The 16,335-nt window shown below is 45.0% G+C and overlaps 4 protein-coding genes across 5 annotated transcripts; all 4 read right to left on the reverse strand.

Annotated features, from left to right (window-relative positions):
* Nucleotides 1-91: 91 nt before the first annotated feature.
* Nucleotides 92-5,246, reverse strand: f10 (coagulation factor X). The gene is made up of 9 exons (XM_061300987.1): nt 5,074-5,246; nt 4,296-4,456; nt 3,279-3,303; nt 3,088-3,201; nt 2,870-3,001; nt 2,500-2,798; nt 1,587-1,704; nt 1,322-1,509; nt 92-632 (listed from the first exon to the last, which is right to left on the reverse strand). Exons 1-9 carry the CDS (start codon nt 5,132-5,134, stop codon nt 210-212), a joined length of 1,521 nt encoding a protein of 506 aa, XP_061156971.1. The 5' UTR covers nt 5,135-5,246; the 3' UTR covers nt 92-209.
* Nucleotides 5,247-6,569: 1,323 nt separating this feature from the next.
* Nucleotides 6,570-9,380, reverse strand: f7i (coagulation factor VIIi). The gene is made up of 8 exons (XM_061301039.1): nt 9,254-9,380; nt 8,963-9,126; nt 8,785-8,809; nt 8,587-8,700; nt 8,366-8,503; nt 7,654-7,757; nt 7,382-7,502; nt 6,570-7,238 (listed from the first exon to the last, which is right to left on the reverse strand). The coding sequence occupies exons 1-8, from the start codon at nt 9,309-9,311 to the stop codon at nt 6,637-6,639; spliced, it is 1,326 nt and encodes a 441-aa protein (XP_061157023.1). The 5' UTR covers nt 9,312-9,380; the 3' UTR covers nt 6,570-6,636.
* A 125-nt stretch (nt 9,381-9,505) lies between these two features.
* On the reverse strand, nt 9,506-13,525 carry LOC133169105 (coagulation factor VII-like). 2 transcript variants are annotated; one of them, XM_061301028.1, is made up of 9 exons: nt 13,335-13,525; nt 13,085-13,248; nt 12,969-12,993; nt 12,066-12,179; nt 11,858-12,004; nt 11,657-11,775; nt 11,466-11,586; nt 11,044-11,258; nt 9,506-10,890 (listed from the first exon to the last, which is right to left on the reverse strand). In XM_061301028.1, the coding sequence occupies exons 1-9, from the start codon at nt 13,405-13,407 to the stop codon at nt 10,666-10,668; spliced, it is 1,203 nt and encodes a 400-aa protein (XP_061157012.1). In that variant the 5' UTR covers nt 13,408-13,525; the 3' UTR covers nt 9,506-10,665. The 2 variants fall into 2 exon arrangements, with proteins under 2 accessions (XP_061157012.1, XP_061157003.1); XM_061301019.1 differs by having other exon boundaries at nt 9,506-11,258.
* A 30-nt stretch (nt 13,526-13,555) lies between these two features.
* On the reverse strand, nt 13,556-16,287 carry f7l (coagulation factor VII, like). Its single transcript, XM_061301051.1, has 8 exons — nt 16,165-16,287; nt 15,651-15,814; nt 15,556-15,580; nt 15,376-15,489; nt 15,164-15,304; nt 15,005-15,093; nt 14,821-14,941; nt 13,556-14,745 (listed from the first exon to the last, which is right to left on the reverse strand). The coding sequence occupies exons 1-8, from the start codon at nt 16,250-16,252 to the stop codon at nt 14,198-14,200; spliced, it is 1,290 nt and encodes a 429-aa protein (XP_061157035.1). The 5' UTR covers nt 16,253-16,287; the 3' UTR covers nt 13,556-14,197.
* Between the last annotated feature and the right edge of the window lie 48 nt (nt 16,288-16,335).

Here is a 16,335-nt window from a genome sequence, read left to right on the forward strand (position 1 = left end):
GGGCAGCTCCTGATGGCAACCTAACAAGCACTTGGCTATTCTTCTTCTTAGAATGTCCTTAGTTCATATAAATACTATTCATTCACACACACACGTCGTTGCAGACTTTATTTATGGGCTTTGAAAAATGCACAAAATTGAAACGCTTTGGTGTTCAAGCCAAACTGCATGATTTTACGACTTGTCTCCAAGGAAGCTGTGTGGCCGTCTTATAAATACAGCCTCCTGATTGGGTCACTTTGCCGCCTCACCCTGTCGGCGCCTTTGTCGTTGCGCAACAGAATCTTGCTGACGTATCGGATCCATTTGATGAATTTGGAGACTCGAGTGTAGACGCCATATTTGCCTTCTTTTGCACAGCCTTCACCCCAGCTCACGATACCAGTGACAAAATAGGTGTTTTTGTACGCTGTAACGTGCGGACCGCCACTGTCTCCTCGACACGAATCCATAGCTTTTTTGTCGTAGCCCGCGCAGAACATGTGTTCGGTGATACCGAAAGTGCTGGATTCTTTACAAGTCGGCTGAGGTACATAAGGTACAGTGAGGCGCTGCAGGATCTTGGATGACGGCAGATTTTGAGCAAGACGGCCAAAACCGCTAACCAAGCCGTCCTTCTGCAGCATGAGAACCTGCAAGGAAAAGATGGAGCCCACTTATGACAAACGTGCTTTTACGTACACTACTCGCAAAAAGTTCGGGATATCTTCAACGTGCTCTTTGGATATTATTGACCATGAAACCAAGAGTATGCCAAAAAATTGATATGACAACAGCGGGCTACAAACATTAGGTGACCTCTGTCACAGAGTGTCATCAAAGTTGTCGTATGGTGTTCCACAGGGTTCCATTTTGGAGCCCCTGCTGTTCTCAATGTATTTGCTGCCCCTGGATTCCAGGGAACCAGTGGATCAGTGGTAGAATTGTTGTCTTCCAACCAGAAGTTGCGATCCCCGGCCATTGTGACCGTGTCAAAGTATCCTTGACGAGATACTGAAGTTGCTCCTGATACTACGTCATCAGTAGGCCAATGTGAATTCAGGGTGAAGCACTTTGTGGCCCTTCTATTAATTGCATAGTGGTTTTTAAATTGGGCAAGTGCTGTTTTTTTGAAATATCAGGCAGCTGGCTAAAGTGAAGCCTCTCTTTTTATAACAACACTTAAAAACGGCAATCCATGCCTTTGTTATATTGCAGCGGGATTACTGTAATCCAATTTAATTTGGAGTCAGCCAGTCCTTCCTCAAACTGGAGAATGTAACTCCAATTCTGGCCTGACTGGTTCACAATACATTTTAGAGTTCTTTGTAAGAACATTTACCTTCTCAGCAAAATCCGGATCAGGAAGACAGGCTGGCAGGATGTACTTGGAGAACTTGATGGGCGTAGCCAGTTTGAGGAGCGCAATGTCATTCTCCAAAGTCTCTTTGCGGTAGAGCCTGTGTGTTAGGGCCGAGTCCAGGTAGTGAGTGGCTTCGGTGCCCTCATTTACCAATAAGTCAAACTCACCTGGATGGAGAGAAATTGTGTCATTTTATCACTAATAGTAAAGTTCGGACGGACTCTGATTGGTCAGTCGCACCCACCCAGCCTCACAGAAATATAACGCGTGTGGTTCATGCAGTGCGCCGCTGTTAAGATGATGTATTCGTTGAGGATGGTTCCGCCACAAAAGCCTCTGTCGTTTTCATCCATGAGAAGTGCCTGCATTGACAAAATGGAGGGGGAAAAGACTCACTATGGATTGTAATCCCATGGACGGACATTTATTGCGTGGAAACACTCGGGGCCTGATTTACTAAGATCCAAAATCGCGTGAAAGAATGTTTAGCGCAGGGGTGTCAAACTCGTTTTTTTTCCGCGGGCCGCGTTCTAGTCATAGTCAACTCAAATAAATGTATGAGCACCTCATGTTATATATATAAGCTACAAAACAAACTGAAAAATAATTCGTTTTCAAATCAGACTAGTAAAAACTGGTCAAATATTTTAAAAAATAAAGATATTTTTAAAAGTGAAGACAATTTGCAATTCTAGTAATGACATGAATGTCTTCGAGGGCCATGTGAAATGTTGTGGCGGGCCGTATCGGGCCCCGGGGCCTTGAGTTTGACACCTGTGGTTTAGCGGATTAGATAGCTCAGATGATTTCTCTCGTTATCGTGTACTGTGTCCCGTCACCGTGGGATGGAGAAAACGGAATTTCGGTTTCTTTGTGTGTCTGACATATGAAGGGATTGACAATAAAGCTAACTTTGAACTTTGAGTACAAAAAGTAACTTGGAAGTGTTGTTGGAAGGCTATGACTGGTGAAAAAAGTTAGACATCGTTCAGAAGTTTGCTGAATAGACCGTACGCCGTGATCATTTTTGGATTCCGAAAAATCTTTACACAAGCGGAAACGATCCATTCTCGTCTCGCAATATCTGCCCGGTTAATCGATCATCTTAACGCAGTAAATCAGGCCCTTGGTATTGTGAGTTGATCAACTGTCTGCACCTGCCATGGACATTCTCCTGGTGGACAGTTTTCCCCATTGACTATGCGGGTCATTCCTGCAACTTCAGAGGTGATTTCTTCTTCCTCTCCATATTCAGACATCATTTGTTCACTGCTGACGTTGCCGGCAGGCGACATCTCCGTTGGACTGACAGCGGATGTGTCGTTGGCGTCAACGTGGGTCTGGTTGAACTCGGTGACGTTTCCCTCAGTGACGTTTCCCTCCGTGACGTTTGGGCGCTGGTACGTGAAAATGGTTCTGGTTTTGGTGGAAATTGTAACGCCACATTTGAAGGGCTCTGCAAGAGTTTTGCGGCGTGAGGAAGAGACTCGGAGTATCAGAATGTGACCCATGCCGATTGCCGCTCACCATTGGATTCACAGGATTTTTCATCCGAAGACAGGAAATAGCCATCGGCACATGAGCACTCAATGTTTCCTTGTTCCACCTTGCAGAAGTGCTGGCAACCTCCGTTTTGGTTCTCGCAGAGTTGAGGGATAACTGGGCGGAAACGAAATAGCGAGCAGAGGGTTGGAAAGCTGTTCAGGGAGATGATGAGCACATCTACAGGCTGGGTCGTTCCGCACCAATTTCACAATTGGAACCATCGTAGCCGTGATCACAGTAGCACGTGTACCTGCCAATCCCGTCTTCGCAACGTCCCCTGTGGGCGCAGGGCGTTGAACGACACGCGTCGCCGTCTGGGTCAACCACATAACATTTGGATCAAAAAAAACAACAACAAACAACATTTTCAACAAAGCCTCTCACTTCTTACCGTAGTATACGGCCCAGAATTTGTTCTGAAAATGAGCGAGATCAAATCAAAAAGCATTACTATCAAGTGTAGATTCAAGACAACTTTTGTCAAGTTACATTTAGGGCACAAAAAGCCAGTGCTACCTGGCTAGCAATAGCAACAATACTAGCTTACCGCAACAAGATTTCACCAGGTTACTGACGCTTACATGTTTAAAGAAAAATGTTTTCCAACAGAATATTACTGTTAATTAATGGGCGAGTACCAGCTAATGGCGGTCTTATTTCAAGATATCGAGTACTCACAAAGTCAGCCGATACCCATCACAGTCACTGACACAATTCTTGTGCCCATATCAGGAAGTAAATGGCATGCATAGCTGTCAGAACGATTTTTCAAATATCCAAGGGCATTAAAATTCAATTTCTGTAGCTATTTTACATAAGGTTTGTACTATTTATGCTTAGTGGGCAATATTAGTGTCTTTCTGCCAAAATCTATACAGTTATTTGCCAACTCCACCCTCCGCTAGCTAATGCTGTTGCTAAGCCTCAATAAGTTTGAGGTAGTTTGTGTTGAATATCTAACTTTTGAATATGGTGATTTATGGTACTGGGTGGTTTTAGGATTGTGTATATGCTAAATGCGTGATGTTGGTACTTTATGATTATCTTCGTTTTTAGTGATTTGCTGCCATCTTGTGACATCGGTACACAATGGCAAACCCCTTTTGAGCGTATGTCAACTATTTGCGGTTGTCCACTATTTGCAGCAGGGCTAGTTCATGGACTTTAAAATATTTCAAAATATAAAAATGTTGAGTATATAAAAAAAAAAAAGTTGAGTATTGTCAGAATAAGTGGTGGGTATTAACTATTTTAAAGAGCAAATTTTTAAGGCTAGCAAAAAAGCTAGTATCGACATAAAGCTCATTATTTACCTAAGAGCTAGCAAGAGTTAGCAAGTAGCTTGCTAACTTTGAGATTGGCTTGTTTTAGGTTAGGTGTTAGTGTGTGTTTCTGGAATTGCATATACAGTTTTCTCGTCATCTTCAAAAATCTCCCGCGCCTCCTCCCAACTGCAGCGTTCCTCTTGACACTCGCGCTCCATGTCGCCTTGCTTGAGCTCCTCAAAGTATTTGTTGGCTCGTCTGGCCCGCATCAACACCTGATTGGCCTCATCGTTGCCGAGGAACACTGAGGATGGCGAGAGAATGACATTTTAAAACGCACGGATGAGTGCTGATCAGTGCTGAAGATAATCAGACTTGTACGTCAATCTGTGAATCTTTTTTCATTTTTAATTTGTAACTAAAAATACAAGAATGATCAAAAATGGAAAAACTTGTTAAGTTTAGTCAGGAGCATTAGCAAAGCTAGGTTAGCCTGTTAGCCACTATATTCAAGAAAGCCCACGACCTCCATCCAGCCATTATATAATTATTGAAATCATCTTCATAAATGAGTCCAACACGGAGTCTCCACAGTACCTGGAGAAAGGATCCTAACATCAGGCCGGATCCGGGATTCAAACCCCAAGACACAAACGTGCTAACGTCTTGATCAAAGTCCAAAATTATGAAGAATTTAGCTTTTATGTGCATTTTAGACAAACACACAAATTTTTTTTAAATAATCACTCTTTTTCAAAGTCATACACTAATTGTAAACACTTTGAGAATAATTTTGTCCAATCAGGTGATTGAACATTCATCAGGTGTGGCTCCATATTCTAAACATAGAAGCATTCAAAACAAACACACAAAGCACACGCCTCATCCTACACCCCAACATCCCCTCGCCATTGAACATACCGTGAGCGGCAGCCAGGTGGAAAAACAGCACGCCGAGCGACACTCCACCAAAACAAAACATTACGTCTGGTGGCGAGTTGACTAGAAGAAGTTCTTAGTGGCGAGGGAATGATCTGAAGTCTGAATACACAGCGAGGGGCAGGAAGGGAGGCCGATGACCTCTGTGGGGGGAGGAAGGGGTGTCGACGTGTTCAAGTGGACCCATCTGGATGGGAGGAGATTGCCTTGGCTTCACATACTGTACAACTACCACACGTTGGAATCTGAGACTCATCCCGGAAAAGGAATGTTATGAATGTTAGGACTGTAGAATAACAAAAAAAGATTTTTTTTAGAAATTACCGGTTTTTTTTCATGTATAATGCGCCCCCATGTATAATACGCACCCTAAAAATGGCATGTTGATGCTGGAAAAAAGCCTGTACCCATGTATAATACGCACCCAGATTTTGACTCCTACTTAAGTCCGTAAACGTAAAATTATTTCAGAAAAAAGATCATCTTTGGGAACAACCGGATGTTATTCTGCCGGTCAGTATCGCTGCGCATGCGCTAGCAAACTCGATAGCGAAGAAATGTTTCGGATTTGTGTAGGGTACATTGTGACAGCAAACGAGCAGGTGATCGAGCAAGCGTCTGATACGAGAGCATTGTGTTCGTATGGAGCGTGTTTGAAGTGAACAGCAGAGAAGAAAGCGCATCTGTAATGGCGGCCTCCGTATGATTCCCGGATTTAAAAAAAAATATATATATATATATTTTGTTTTTGTACCCATGTATAATGAGCGCCCCAGATTTTAGGACAATAAATTAGTTAAATTTTGCGCCTTATACATGGAAAAAACGGTATTATGATTATAACTAAACAAAGTTGCATACCATGTGGAAAAACCTTAAGGACAAAACAGAGAAAGAGAAATTGAACCAGACTAATCTGCTGTTGTGGGTTTTGAGTTCTTTGTTTGTTCTATTGGACGAGAACATTTTGAACACAGTTCATAATATCGGCCACATCCTCGTCAGCAAAAATCAGTGTTTTATTCTTTGAATAGATTATTGCAGTGGCAAACTCTTGTTTATCTCTATAAGACCATTCAAATGCAACTTGAAGCATTTATTGCGGTTTTAGTAAATATGAAATCATTTTGAAATGAACCGCGTTCAAGCCTTTTCTCGATTTGTGTTGAATTGTTTTTTTTGTGAGGGGTTCCGATCCGAACTTCAAGAATTCAGAATAGCAAAAGTCAGACAAAAGAACCGGAACAGTTGTTGGTCATTGGAAGTAAGTCGGACTTGTGTGCCAGAATTTCAAAAATGATCCAGGGTCGCTTGTGGTCTTAAAATGTTTTGTGTATTTATTTAGACAGAACATTTGGCTGTCATGAAGGTCTTGTGTGGTATTTTGTCATACAAGCAAAAAAAAAATTCCTTTTGTTGATTCCTAATTTTCATTTTATAGCTTTTTTTGTTTTTCAAAAACATAAGAGCACAAGACATTCAATGACCATATATTTTTTTATTTCGGACCTGAAATTTGTACACACAATGACAAATCATTCCGTCTTAGACGACTTTCTGTTGCAGCATGTCAGGTACCATTGTGTTCCTCGACTCCACCCAGTCAACAAACCTGGCCACGTTAGTGTAAACACCAAAGTAACCCCGGATGGTGCAGCCTTTCCCCCATCCCACCACACCTGAAAGGAAGTGGGTGGTGCCATAGAGAGTGGTCATGGGGCTCCCGTCATCTCCACGGCAGCTCTCCTGGTCACCCGCCAGGTAGCCGGCACAGAGCATGTTGTCGGTGAAGTTGAACCGGGAACTCTCGGAGCACCGGGAATTCTGGATGATGGGTACAGACATCTTGCGGAGGATTGGCGAAATGGGAACCCCCGCGAACACGATGCCTTGGTTGTTTCCTCCAATGGTCCTCTTGCCCCAACCGGACACGGTGTGGTAGCGTAGCAGCAGTAGCTCACGCTGTGCCAATTCTTTGGTGGGCAGGCAGACGGTTATCACGTTGCTATTTAGCGACACGTTTCTACTCAGATGCAGGAGCGCGATGTCGCTGTCTCCCGTCGCTGGCTCGTAATTCTCATGAACGTTCACCGTCGAAACGGGGATTCTTTGTTCCGTGCCGTCGTCAACGTCCAGGTTGTGTTCCCCTGGAAACACAATCAGTCAAGTCAAATGTGTTGAGATGAAAGCATAGCAAGAAGACACGAGGAAAGGAAGTTCTATCGAAGAGAAACAATGATTTGCTCAAACGGATTCTTGGTTTGGGACGACGTCATGTAGTTGCCTTTACCTGCCACCACAATGAGTTTGTCAGGCTTGATGTTGGAGACACAGTGAGCAGCGGTAAGGACTCTGTCGGGACGGATCAGAACGCCTCCACAGTGACTGGCTCCGTTCAATTGAATCAGAACCTAATCGGAAAAAAAATGCCACTATCGTTATAGCGTAACGCTATCTTCAAAATGCAGCAATGTCATATGACTGCCTGCCGTATGGCCCACTTAACGCCAAAGGTCTGGTTCAGACCTCGTGTCAGTCATACTTTACGACGAGAGCCTCTACCTGCCAGGGTAACTCTCCTTTGGTACCATGAGTGGATCCGACAAGCCTCGTCTGATCCATCATGCTCTGATTGTTTGGAGCCAGCTGACCACACGGAAACTCCACTGAAAGACAGAAAGACAATTTCAAATAGAGCTACAGGCACCTCTGCAAAATATTTGTCGCTCGTAAGCACGGGTCAAAAGTTCCCAACGAGGGTACCGTATTTTCCGTACTATAAGGCGCACCGAATTATAAGGCGCAGCTTTAATGAATGGCCCATTTTAAAACTTTGTCCATATATAAGATATATACATTTGGCCCGCGGGCCGGACTTTGGACACGCCTGCTTTAGTGGCTCAATATTGGTCCATATATAAGGCACACCTGACTGTCGGCTTTTGAGAAAATTGGAGGTTTTTAGGTGCGCCTTATAGTGCGGAAATTACGGTCCATGATTGCTTTCGTACGGACTGCAAAATGAGCACCATGTTTTTGGGCGGTGTTCAACGCTCATGATTCAGCTCATGTTGTCTGTTTCTTAGCGGAACTTCAAATTCTTTGTCACTTTTGGAAAAAGTGGCTAAAATGCTTTTGTGAACTAGCGCTAATGTTTGGCAACCGTTTTGTTAGTGTAAGCTAGCAATGATAGAATATCAAATTTGATTGGTTCAGATGATTTCCTTTCAACAGGTCTTTGGTTGAAATGTTCAAATTGTTCCCGGACGCCCACCCTGAGCAATGCACTGTCGTTCATCTTCCCCCAGCATGTAGCCATCGGCGCAGGAACATTTGCGGCGTTTCCCCGAGCCGTCGCAAAAGTGCTGACATTGACCGTTGTGGTAGATACACTTGAGCGAGTCTTCAAACACTGAAAGACGAGAAAGAGGTTCGGCAAAATGAGCAAGGACATCGCCACGCAGACGGGACAAACTTCATTATTTCCTGCAGTACCCATCTGACAGAAGCGTCCTTCAAAGCCTTCGGCACATTGACACCGGAAGCCCGTCTGAGTCTTGACGCACACGCCGTTGTTAGAACACGGGTTGACTTTGCAGGGGTCCCGACCTGACACCGAAATAATTCAGAACACCAAAATCAGCCAAAAAGAACAGGAAGAGAAACTAGTCATTCGAGTTAAGCGCAACTCACCGGGATATGTATCCCAGAATCGCCTCTGTGGAAACAAAGAACAACAAAAACACGGCAATTATATCTTCCGAATAAAATCTTCGTAATGTTTCTCAAGTCTGATGCGGAATCATTCGTACGATAACATTAGAATAAACTGATGTGAGCAATTGAAGGTCAAAAGCAACCACCGGCTGACCGTCTGGGTTTCGTCCTCAAACACTTCTCTGGCCTCCTCGTAGTCGCAGATCTCCTCGAGGCATTCCCTTTCCAGGTTGCCCTGCTTGAGTTCCTCCAAGAATCCAGTGTTTGCTCGTCGCCATCGGCTCAGCACCGCGTCCGCCGTCTGCTTCTCCACAAACACTGATACCAAACGTGTCAAATGATGGATCATAAACTAGGCGAAGTTGTTAGCGCAGTACGTTAGCTAGGCAGGAACAAGTACGTATCCATGTGAAGATGACATCTTTTTGCATTATAAGAGACAAACCTCCAGCTGCAGCCATGTCAAACAGCAGAATCAACAAATAGCAGATTCTCGCCAACATGATGTCCACCGTTTGGCTCCCAAAAATCAAGGCTCAGATCCGCTCGAACCAGAGGCAGAGCCTTTAAACGAGAACTCTCTTACGACCCTCGGACTCGGCAAAACAAACACGTTCCTCTTTTTGCATGAGGTCTGTAAACAAAGCAGAGGTCAACTGGATTTGGATTTTTGCTCATCAAACTGGGAGTCAAAAATATCGCTCCGTACATTCGGCCGTCAGATCTTGAAGGTCTGCCGTGTTATTTTATCGTACCGCGGAAAAGATTCAATCGTCTTTGCTGATTCCTCATCGGCCAATTTGAGTGTTGACACATTTGAAGAACCATACATGATATTTGGACAGAGATGGAAAATGCAGGTCCAGAAAGTTGTCCGTCTCTGAATGATTTTGATGAAACATGGTTGTTAGAGTGTCCGTCTCACAGTCGATAGGTTGGAATCATGGCCTGGACTTCTTGTATGCTGCTTGAGGTTCTTCCTGTCCTTAAAAACCTCAAACCTTTTACATAATTTCCCTTAAAAATAAATGGCTTCGATTATTTTAAAATAAATATGCAACAGATGTGTGTGTGTGCCGAGTTAGCTCATCCCTAACGTCTGTAAATGTATGTTTATTTTCTCGATTACTATTTTCCTAATACTAGTTGTGTGTTTTACTTCTTACCTGTTGCTTGGAGTCGGACTTTTCCATTTTTGGCTCGATGTAGGAGCCAGGACACTCCCAGTCACTTTCTATCAACCTCAACCTTTTCTCCTAAATACCGAGATTTCCTATTTCAATGGCCTTGAAAACTTGTCGTGAACTTTTATTAGCAAAATCCTTCCGACTCTTCAAGCAGGTGCTAAATTCCCCATCCGAGGATTTATTTCATGAAGATAAGTTTACATCTTTTGCGGCCGCATATACTGCACAAAGCAAAAACTGCCTCCGTTGGTGCCATCTTAAAACATTAGATGGAAGAACAAGAAACCGTGGAAGAGGCCATATTGAGAAAAAGCATGGATCAGCTTGATAAAGTTGAGAACCGAACAGGACGAACGTCAACGAGGAATTGAGCGCTTAGGTCATAGGTGTCAAACTCAAAGCCCGAGGGGCCAGAAACGGCCCACCACATCATTTTATGTGGCCCGTGAAGACAAATTTCCCATCGACTTTGTGTCATTACTAAAATTACAAATTCTCACTTTTGAAAAAAATTGCAATTTTTACTACCATTCATCGTTTTTACTAATCTCTGATTTCAAAAGTATTATATTCATCAGTTTATTTACTGTATCTAGAATACGTTGACAATCATAATGGGAGACTCTGACTACGATGTGACCCGTGACAAAAATAGTTTGGCACCCCTGGCTTAAGTGGTTCGGTTGTACAGTGGAAGTTGCGTATCGTTCGTGAGCTGTATTGGCGTCGCCATGCCGTCGTGTATCCACGGCAGGTAGTTGGAGACCCGAGCGTAGATCCCGTAGTGGCCCGGCCGGGCGCAACCCTTCCCCCAGCTCACGATACCCAGCAGAAACGTGGTCTTCTTATACTGGGTCACCAGAGGCCCGCCGCTGTCACCTTTACACGAGTCCGCCTGGCCCGTAAGGTATCCGGCGCAAAACATGTTTTCGGTGAGTTTTACACCGCTCTCCTGGATGCACTGTTGCGTCCGTATCCGAGGCACCCTGAGGCGGCGCAGCAGATGCGAGGTGGGCCCGTTCTCGGCTCGCCGCCCCCAACCGCTCACCGTGTGAATCCTGATTGCCCACAGATCGCGTTCAGCTAAGGATCTTGTGGGCAGGCAGACCGGCACGGCGTACGGCGTGTAAACCACGGGAGAGGCCAGTCGCAGTAGGGCGATGTCGTTGTCGGCCGTTTTCTTTTCGTAGCTCTCGTGCATGAGGATTTGAGTCACTCGGATGATCTGCTCTGTTCCCTCCTCCACCATGGTGTTGTGCTCACCTGTCAAATAGAAAGCAGATAGCGAGCCGTATACAAAATGTCATTCTTTGGGCCACGAGTTTGCTCGAGAAGGTCCGGGATTCAAAATGATTCTTTCGTGGAAAAAACACAATTGATGGTAAAACCAGTTTTTCGTCAGCGCTACTTTTCTCATCGTCGTCGTTCTGACTGACAGGTCACCATGTTAGCCAGCCTAAAATATCATACCTGCAACCACGTTTAGGAACTGGGCATCGGCATCTTCCAGGCAGTGAGACGCCGTGAGGATCCACGTGGGTTTAATAATTACTCCGCCACAGAAACCTTTGCCTTTATAAACCAGCAACACCTAGAAGAAACGCGGTTAAGTTCACAAGACCTGCGAGAATCTCACGCTTCTGTGCAGAAGCATTCGCTACCTGCCAGGGACATTCTCCTTTGGGACACTCGATTCCACCCACAATCCGAGCCCGAGGGTCAAGTTGATTGGCTCTGTTTGGATCTTGAAGGATTGGGGTCATGCCACACGCTATTGAGTCTGAAGCAAATCATATGTACTCGATAGGACGCTTGACGATGACATCACATGAAACGTAACTTTGGAAATACGAACTAACCACCTTTAGCTATGCAGCCCTGACCATCAGCATGCAGCAAGTATCCATCTGCGCAGGAGCAGTTGAGTCTTACTCCCCTCTCATCTTCGTTACAGAAATGCTCACAGCCTCCGTTTTCTAGCAGACATGAGTTTGGCCTGGCACGGTCGTCTACGGAGTACAACGAGATTTTAGGTTGACTCAATCAAAGACGCGTGCGAGGTAGCCTTACCCAGCTCGCAGTTGAGACCACTGAAGGGAGGTGGGCACAAGCAGTTGTAAGACGTCGGCAGGACCGAACAAGTCCCCCCGTTCATGCAAGGACTTGATTCGCAGCTGTCTGGAACTGAGAGATGTCACTTGTTCATAGCAAGTCAAGACTAGCAAATACCACGCCATATTGCACCGGTGTCAAACTCAAGGCCCGGGGGCCAGATACGGCCCGCGACATCATTGTATGTGGCCCGTGAAGACAAATTGTGCATCAAATTTGTGTCATTACTAGAATTGCAAATTGTCTTCATTTTTAATAATGTATTTTTTTTTTAATATTTCACCAGTTTTTAGTCGTCTGATTTGAAAACAAGTTACCGTTTTTTTTCATGTATAATGCGCCCCCATGTATAATACGCACCCTAAAAGTGGCATGTTGATGCTGGAAAAAAGCCTATACCCATGTATAATACGCACCCAAATTTTGACTCCTACTTAAGTCCGTAAACGTAAAATTATTTCAGAAAAAAGATCATCTTTGGGAACAAGCGGATGTTATTCTGCCGGTCAGTATCACTGCGCATGCGCTAGCAAACTCGATAGCGAAGAAATGTTTCGGATTTGTGTAGGGTACATTGTGACGGCAAACGAGCAGGTGATCGAGCAAGCGTCTGGTACGAGAGCATTGTGTTCGTATGGAGCGTGTTTGGAGTGAACAGCAGAGAAGAAAGCGCTGTAATGGCGGCCTCCGTATCATATCCGGATTTTAAAAAATGCTGTTGTTTTTTTGTACCCATGTATAATGCGCACCCCAGATTTTAGGACAATAAATTAGTCAAATTTTGCGCATTATACATGGAAAAAAACGGTAATGTTTTAGCAATTTCAATGGGCTTGATAACAAAGTATTGATTCTGCTTACTGCTGTATGTCCTCCAGAACTCGTCCTGAGGAAACACAAAGCCATGGTTAATTGAATCAACACTTGGTTGGAGATGATGAATTGGATGTGGAAAAATAAAAGCAGGATATACCAACCGTGGTCTCTTGATGCTCAAAGACCTCACGTGCTTCCTCATATGAGCACTTCTCCTCCAGACACTCCCTCTTCAGATCACCCTTCTGCAGCTCCTCCAGCCAACCTGAGTTGAACCTTTTGCTGCGCACCAACACGCTGCGTGCTTCATCTGGATCCAGGAAGACTAAGGAGCAGGCACACTACAGGTTTGAAAAGTCAAAGTGGTTCAGGATGAGATTACACTACTTCCTGGACTTCTCCTTCTCTGACCTGAGGCCAATGATGGCGAGCTTAAGACGATGAGCAAGTTTACGAAGACGCTCAAGCGCGCTGTTGACGCCATGGGTTGCACTGTATGGGGCTGAAGTCCATCAACCCCAACGTTGGTCAAAAACTGATGGGCCTGATGAGAAGACTCCGCCTCCTTTATCGTAGCTGTTTGGGGATCTTTCTCCGTGCCCTCTGCTGGTGAGCATTTAACACTACGGTCACAATGTCTTCCATTTTATTATTGATTGACACGGCAACACATATGTCGAGCTGGAATATGATTGGATAAGTTGAAGATAATATTTGAACATGAGATCAACCAAACACAAAATCAGTTTTTCACATTTTCACCTAATTTCATGTTACGCCAAGACGACAAATAAATCAACATGTTCAAAAAAGGAGAAGGAAGAAGCTATTGCTTGATATTGCTGAAATATGATTGGATAAAAAAAGCTACCGTAATTTTCGGACTATAAGTCGCACCGGAGTATAAGTCGCACCAGCCATAAAATGCCCAAAAAAGTGAAAAAAAACCCCATATATATGTATATAAGTCGCTCCCGAGTATAAGTCGCCCAAACTATGAAAAAAACCGCGACTTATAGTCCGAAAATTACGGTAAATCTAATCTCTACATTCATGTACAAGCAGGGTAGATAAGAGAAATGCTAGGGGGAAAAAAAAGGCTTTGCTAGCACTGATCTCGCACCACCATCAAGATTTTAGCATTTTTACCTGAACAAAATTAGAGCAAACAGTTAACAACCAACAGGAGGAAAAAAAATGCTTATTTGTTCGTTTATTGAGACAAAAGTCACCAGTTGAAAGCAAATATCATGTTGTCGGTTGGCAAATTAGTTTTACCATCTGCTCATTTGATTTTGGATCCAGTCCAGGTAGTTGCTGACTTTGGTGTAAATGCCGTACATGTTGTTGTCAGCGCAGCCGTTCCCCCAGCTCACCACACCGGTCAAAAACCAAGTTTTCTTGTAGCGTGTCACCAGAGGACCGCCGCTGTCGCCCTTGCATGCATCTTGCCCGCCCTTTTGGAAGCCGGCGCAGATCATGTTTCGCGTGACGTTAAGTTTGGTGTGCAGGCGACACTCTTGCAGCGGGACCCGTGGTAGCATCAAGCGCTGGAGCAATCTTGCCGTGGATCCGTGCAGCGACAGGCGACCCCATCCTGACACGATGTTCTGCCGCATTGCCGCCAGGGTGCGGACGAACGAGCTGTTCTTAGCCGGAAGACAAATAGGAACCACGTAAAGTCCCATTTTGATGGGACGGTGGAGCTTCAGCATGGCCAGGTCGCTGTCGAAGCTGGACTGGTTATAACTGCGGTGGATCAAGACTTTAGATACTCGCCGCTTCTGCTCCGTCTTCTCGTCTGTCTCAAGGTCATGCTCGCCTTCAGAGGAGCAAAAAGAAGACAACATTTCCTGAGCAAGCGGCTCCAAGCTTTGCTTTGGATCGATCGTCTTACCCACGACCACGTGTAAGATGTTATTTGGTTTCTTCCATACGCAATGAGCCGCCGTCAGCATCCATTGATCGGATAGGACGATGGCGCCGCAAGAATGCCGGTGGTTCTCAGTCAGGAGAGCCTGAACGGGAGGCCAACGGTTTTTTATCGTCTTTCATTTGTCACTATGAAGGATGAATCCCACCTGCCAGGGACAATGTCCTTTGGGACAAATCTCTCCGTTGACAACTCTCGGCCCAAAGTGGACCAACGGTCGTCCACACGGGACAGCGTCTAGGACAGAGCTAAACATTTAGCGCCAATCTGCAATCATCTTAAAGCAACGTTAGCAATCTGCTCTGACCTTGTGGAGTACAGGTACTATTGTCCTGATCCAAACGGTATCCCGGTGCGCAAAAACAAGTGTATGTCCGGTCGGGAAACTCTTTGCAGAAGTGTTCACACCCCCCATTCCTATAGCGACACCCATGGGCGGTCACGCGTGCTACCAAGAAATAGACACACATCATACATCAGTCCGTAAGCAATCACGCCCATGTGCCGGCGGTGCCTTGCCTTTGTCGCAAGTGGATCCGTGAAATCGAGACGTGCATTGGCAGACAAAAGTGTCGAGCTTGCGAGTGCAAGTCCCGCCGTTCTTACAGGGAGATGACAGGCAGTGGTTCTCGGCTAGAAACCAGAAACATCAGGAAGCTTATCCAAAGCAGCTTTCAAGCTGCGTTCAAACCGACTTACCTGTGTACATTCTCCAGAAGACCTCCTACAGAACAAATGCGGCACATGAGTTGAAGGCAATGGATAAAAACATCTACTGATAGAAGTAGACTGACCAGCTGCTGCGGGAGAGCAAAGATCTCCTTTGCTTCTTCATATGAACATTTCTCCTCGAGACATTCCCGCTCCAGGTTGCCTTGTTTCAGTTCCTCCCAGAAAAAGTTAGCTCGACGGGTTCGATGAAGGAAAACGCTGGCGTTGGGTTTCTCCAAAAACATGCCTGTGTCAACACACCGGATAGTTACAGCAGAACGGAAATATTTGAAATCCCTTTGATGCTAACCGTCTGAGCCTTTGATGCTAACCGTCTGAGATGCGAGAGTCACATCTGTCATCCGTAAGTCTTAACCGAGTTAGCGCTATTCTTGTTTCTGGTTTAGAGGAACCTGGATCATCTAAACTGATCTCCAGTGAGAGCACGTATCAATGTCACCGATGTTTCATCCAACACTCGGTTGAACATCAACGTGATCAATCTGGTTTCTAACAGAAGATTTCAGCCACGTTTCAATCAAAAAAAAAGAGGAAGATAAAGGAGAGTTGGAAAGTTTGAGAAGGCGGAGGACTGACCTTCAGGAAGCCCAATGCATGCTGGGATACAAGCCAAGACTAACCCTAAGAAGAAGAGCGGCTTAGTGTGTCTGCTTGTTGTCGCCATTTTTATTCTGATCCGGACAAAGGTCAAAAATTGACTTGAAAGAGGAGAACGCCGTCGTGCGGGTAAACTGCCCAAATATGGCT

The sequence above is a fragment of the Syngnathus typhle genome, linkage group LG2, assembly GCF_033458585.1.
Source record: "Syngnathus typhle isolate RoL2023-S1 ecotype Sweden linkage group LG2, RoL_Styp_1.0, whole genome shotgun sequence".
NCBI lineage: Eukaryota > Metazoa > Chordata > Actinopteri > Syngnathiformes > Syngnathidae > Syngnathus > Syngnathus typhle.

Excerpts from the sequence above, each read along its gene's own strand:
- f10 (XM_061300987.1), bottom strand. The coding sequence starts at position 5,134 with ATGTTTTGTTTTGGTGGAGTGTCGCTCGGCGTGCTGTTTTTCCACCTG. Across the intron at positions 3,202-3,278 it reads ATTCTGGGCCGTATACTACG|ACGGCGACGCGTGTCGTTCA; the intron begins GTAAGAAGTGAG and ends TGGTTGACCCAG. Across the intron at positions 1,510-1,586 it reads TTATATTTCTGTGAGGCTGG|GTGAGTTTGACTTATTGGTA; the intron begins GTGGGTGCGACT and ends CTCTCCATCCAG.
- f7i (XM_061301039.1), bottom strand. The coding sequence starts at position 9,311 with ATGTTGGCGAGAATCTGCTATTTGTTGATTCTGCTGTTTGACATGGCT. Across the intron at positions 8,504-8,586 it reads AGGACGCTTCTGTCAGATGG|TGTTTGAAGACTCGCTCAAG; the intron begins GTACTGCAGGAA and ends CTCGTCTTTCAG. Across the intron at positions 7,239-7,381 it reads CAAACTCATTGTGGTGGCAG|GGGAACACAACCTGGACGTT; the intron begins GTAAAGGCAACT and ends TTGTGTTTCCAG.
- LOC133169105 (XM_061301019.1), bottom strand. The coding sequence starts at position 13,407 with ATGGCGTCAACAGCGCGCTTGAGCGTCTTCGTAAACTTGCTCATCGTC. Across the intron at positions 12,994-13,084 it reads TTGAGCATCAAGAGACCACG|GACGAGTTCTGGAGGACATA; the intron begins GTTGGTATATCC and ends GTGTTTCCTCAG. Across the intron at positions 12,180-12,968 it reads GTTCTGGAGGACATACAGCA|TTCCAGACAGCTGCGAATCA; the intron begins GTAAGCAGAATC and ends GACATCTCTCAG.
- f7l (XM_061301051.1), bottom strand. The coding sequence starts at position 16,252 with ATGGCGACAACAAGCAGACACACTAAGCCGCTCTTCTTCTTAGGGTTA. Across the intron at positions 15,094-15,163 it reads TAGTACCTGTACTCCACAAG|ACGCTGTCCCGTGTGGACGA; the intron begins GTCAGAGCAGAT and ends GCTCTGTCCTAG. Across the intron at positions 14,942-15,004 it reads AAGGACATTGTCCCTGGCAG|GCTCTCCTGACTGAGAACCA; the intron begins GTGGGATTCATC and ends CCTCCCGTTCAG.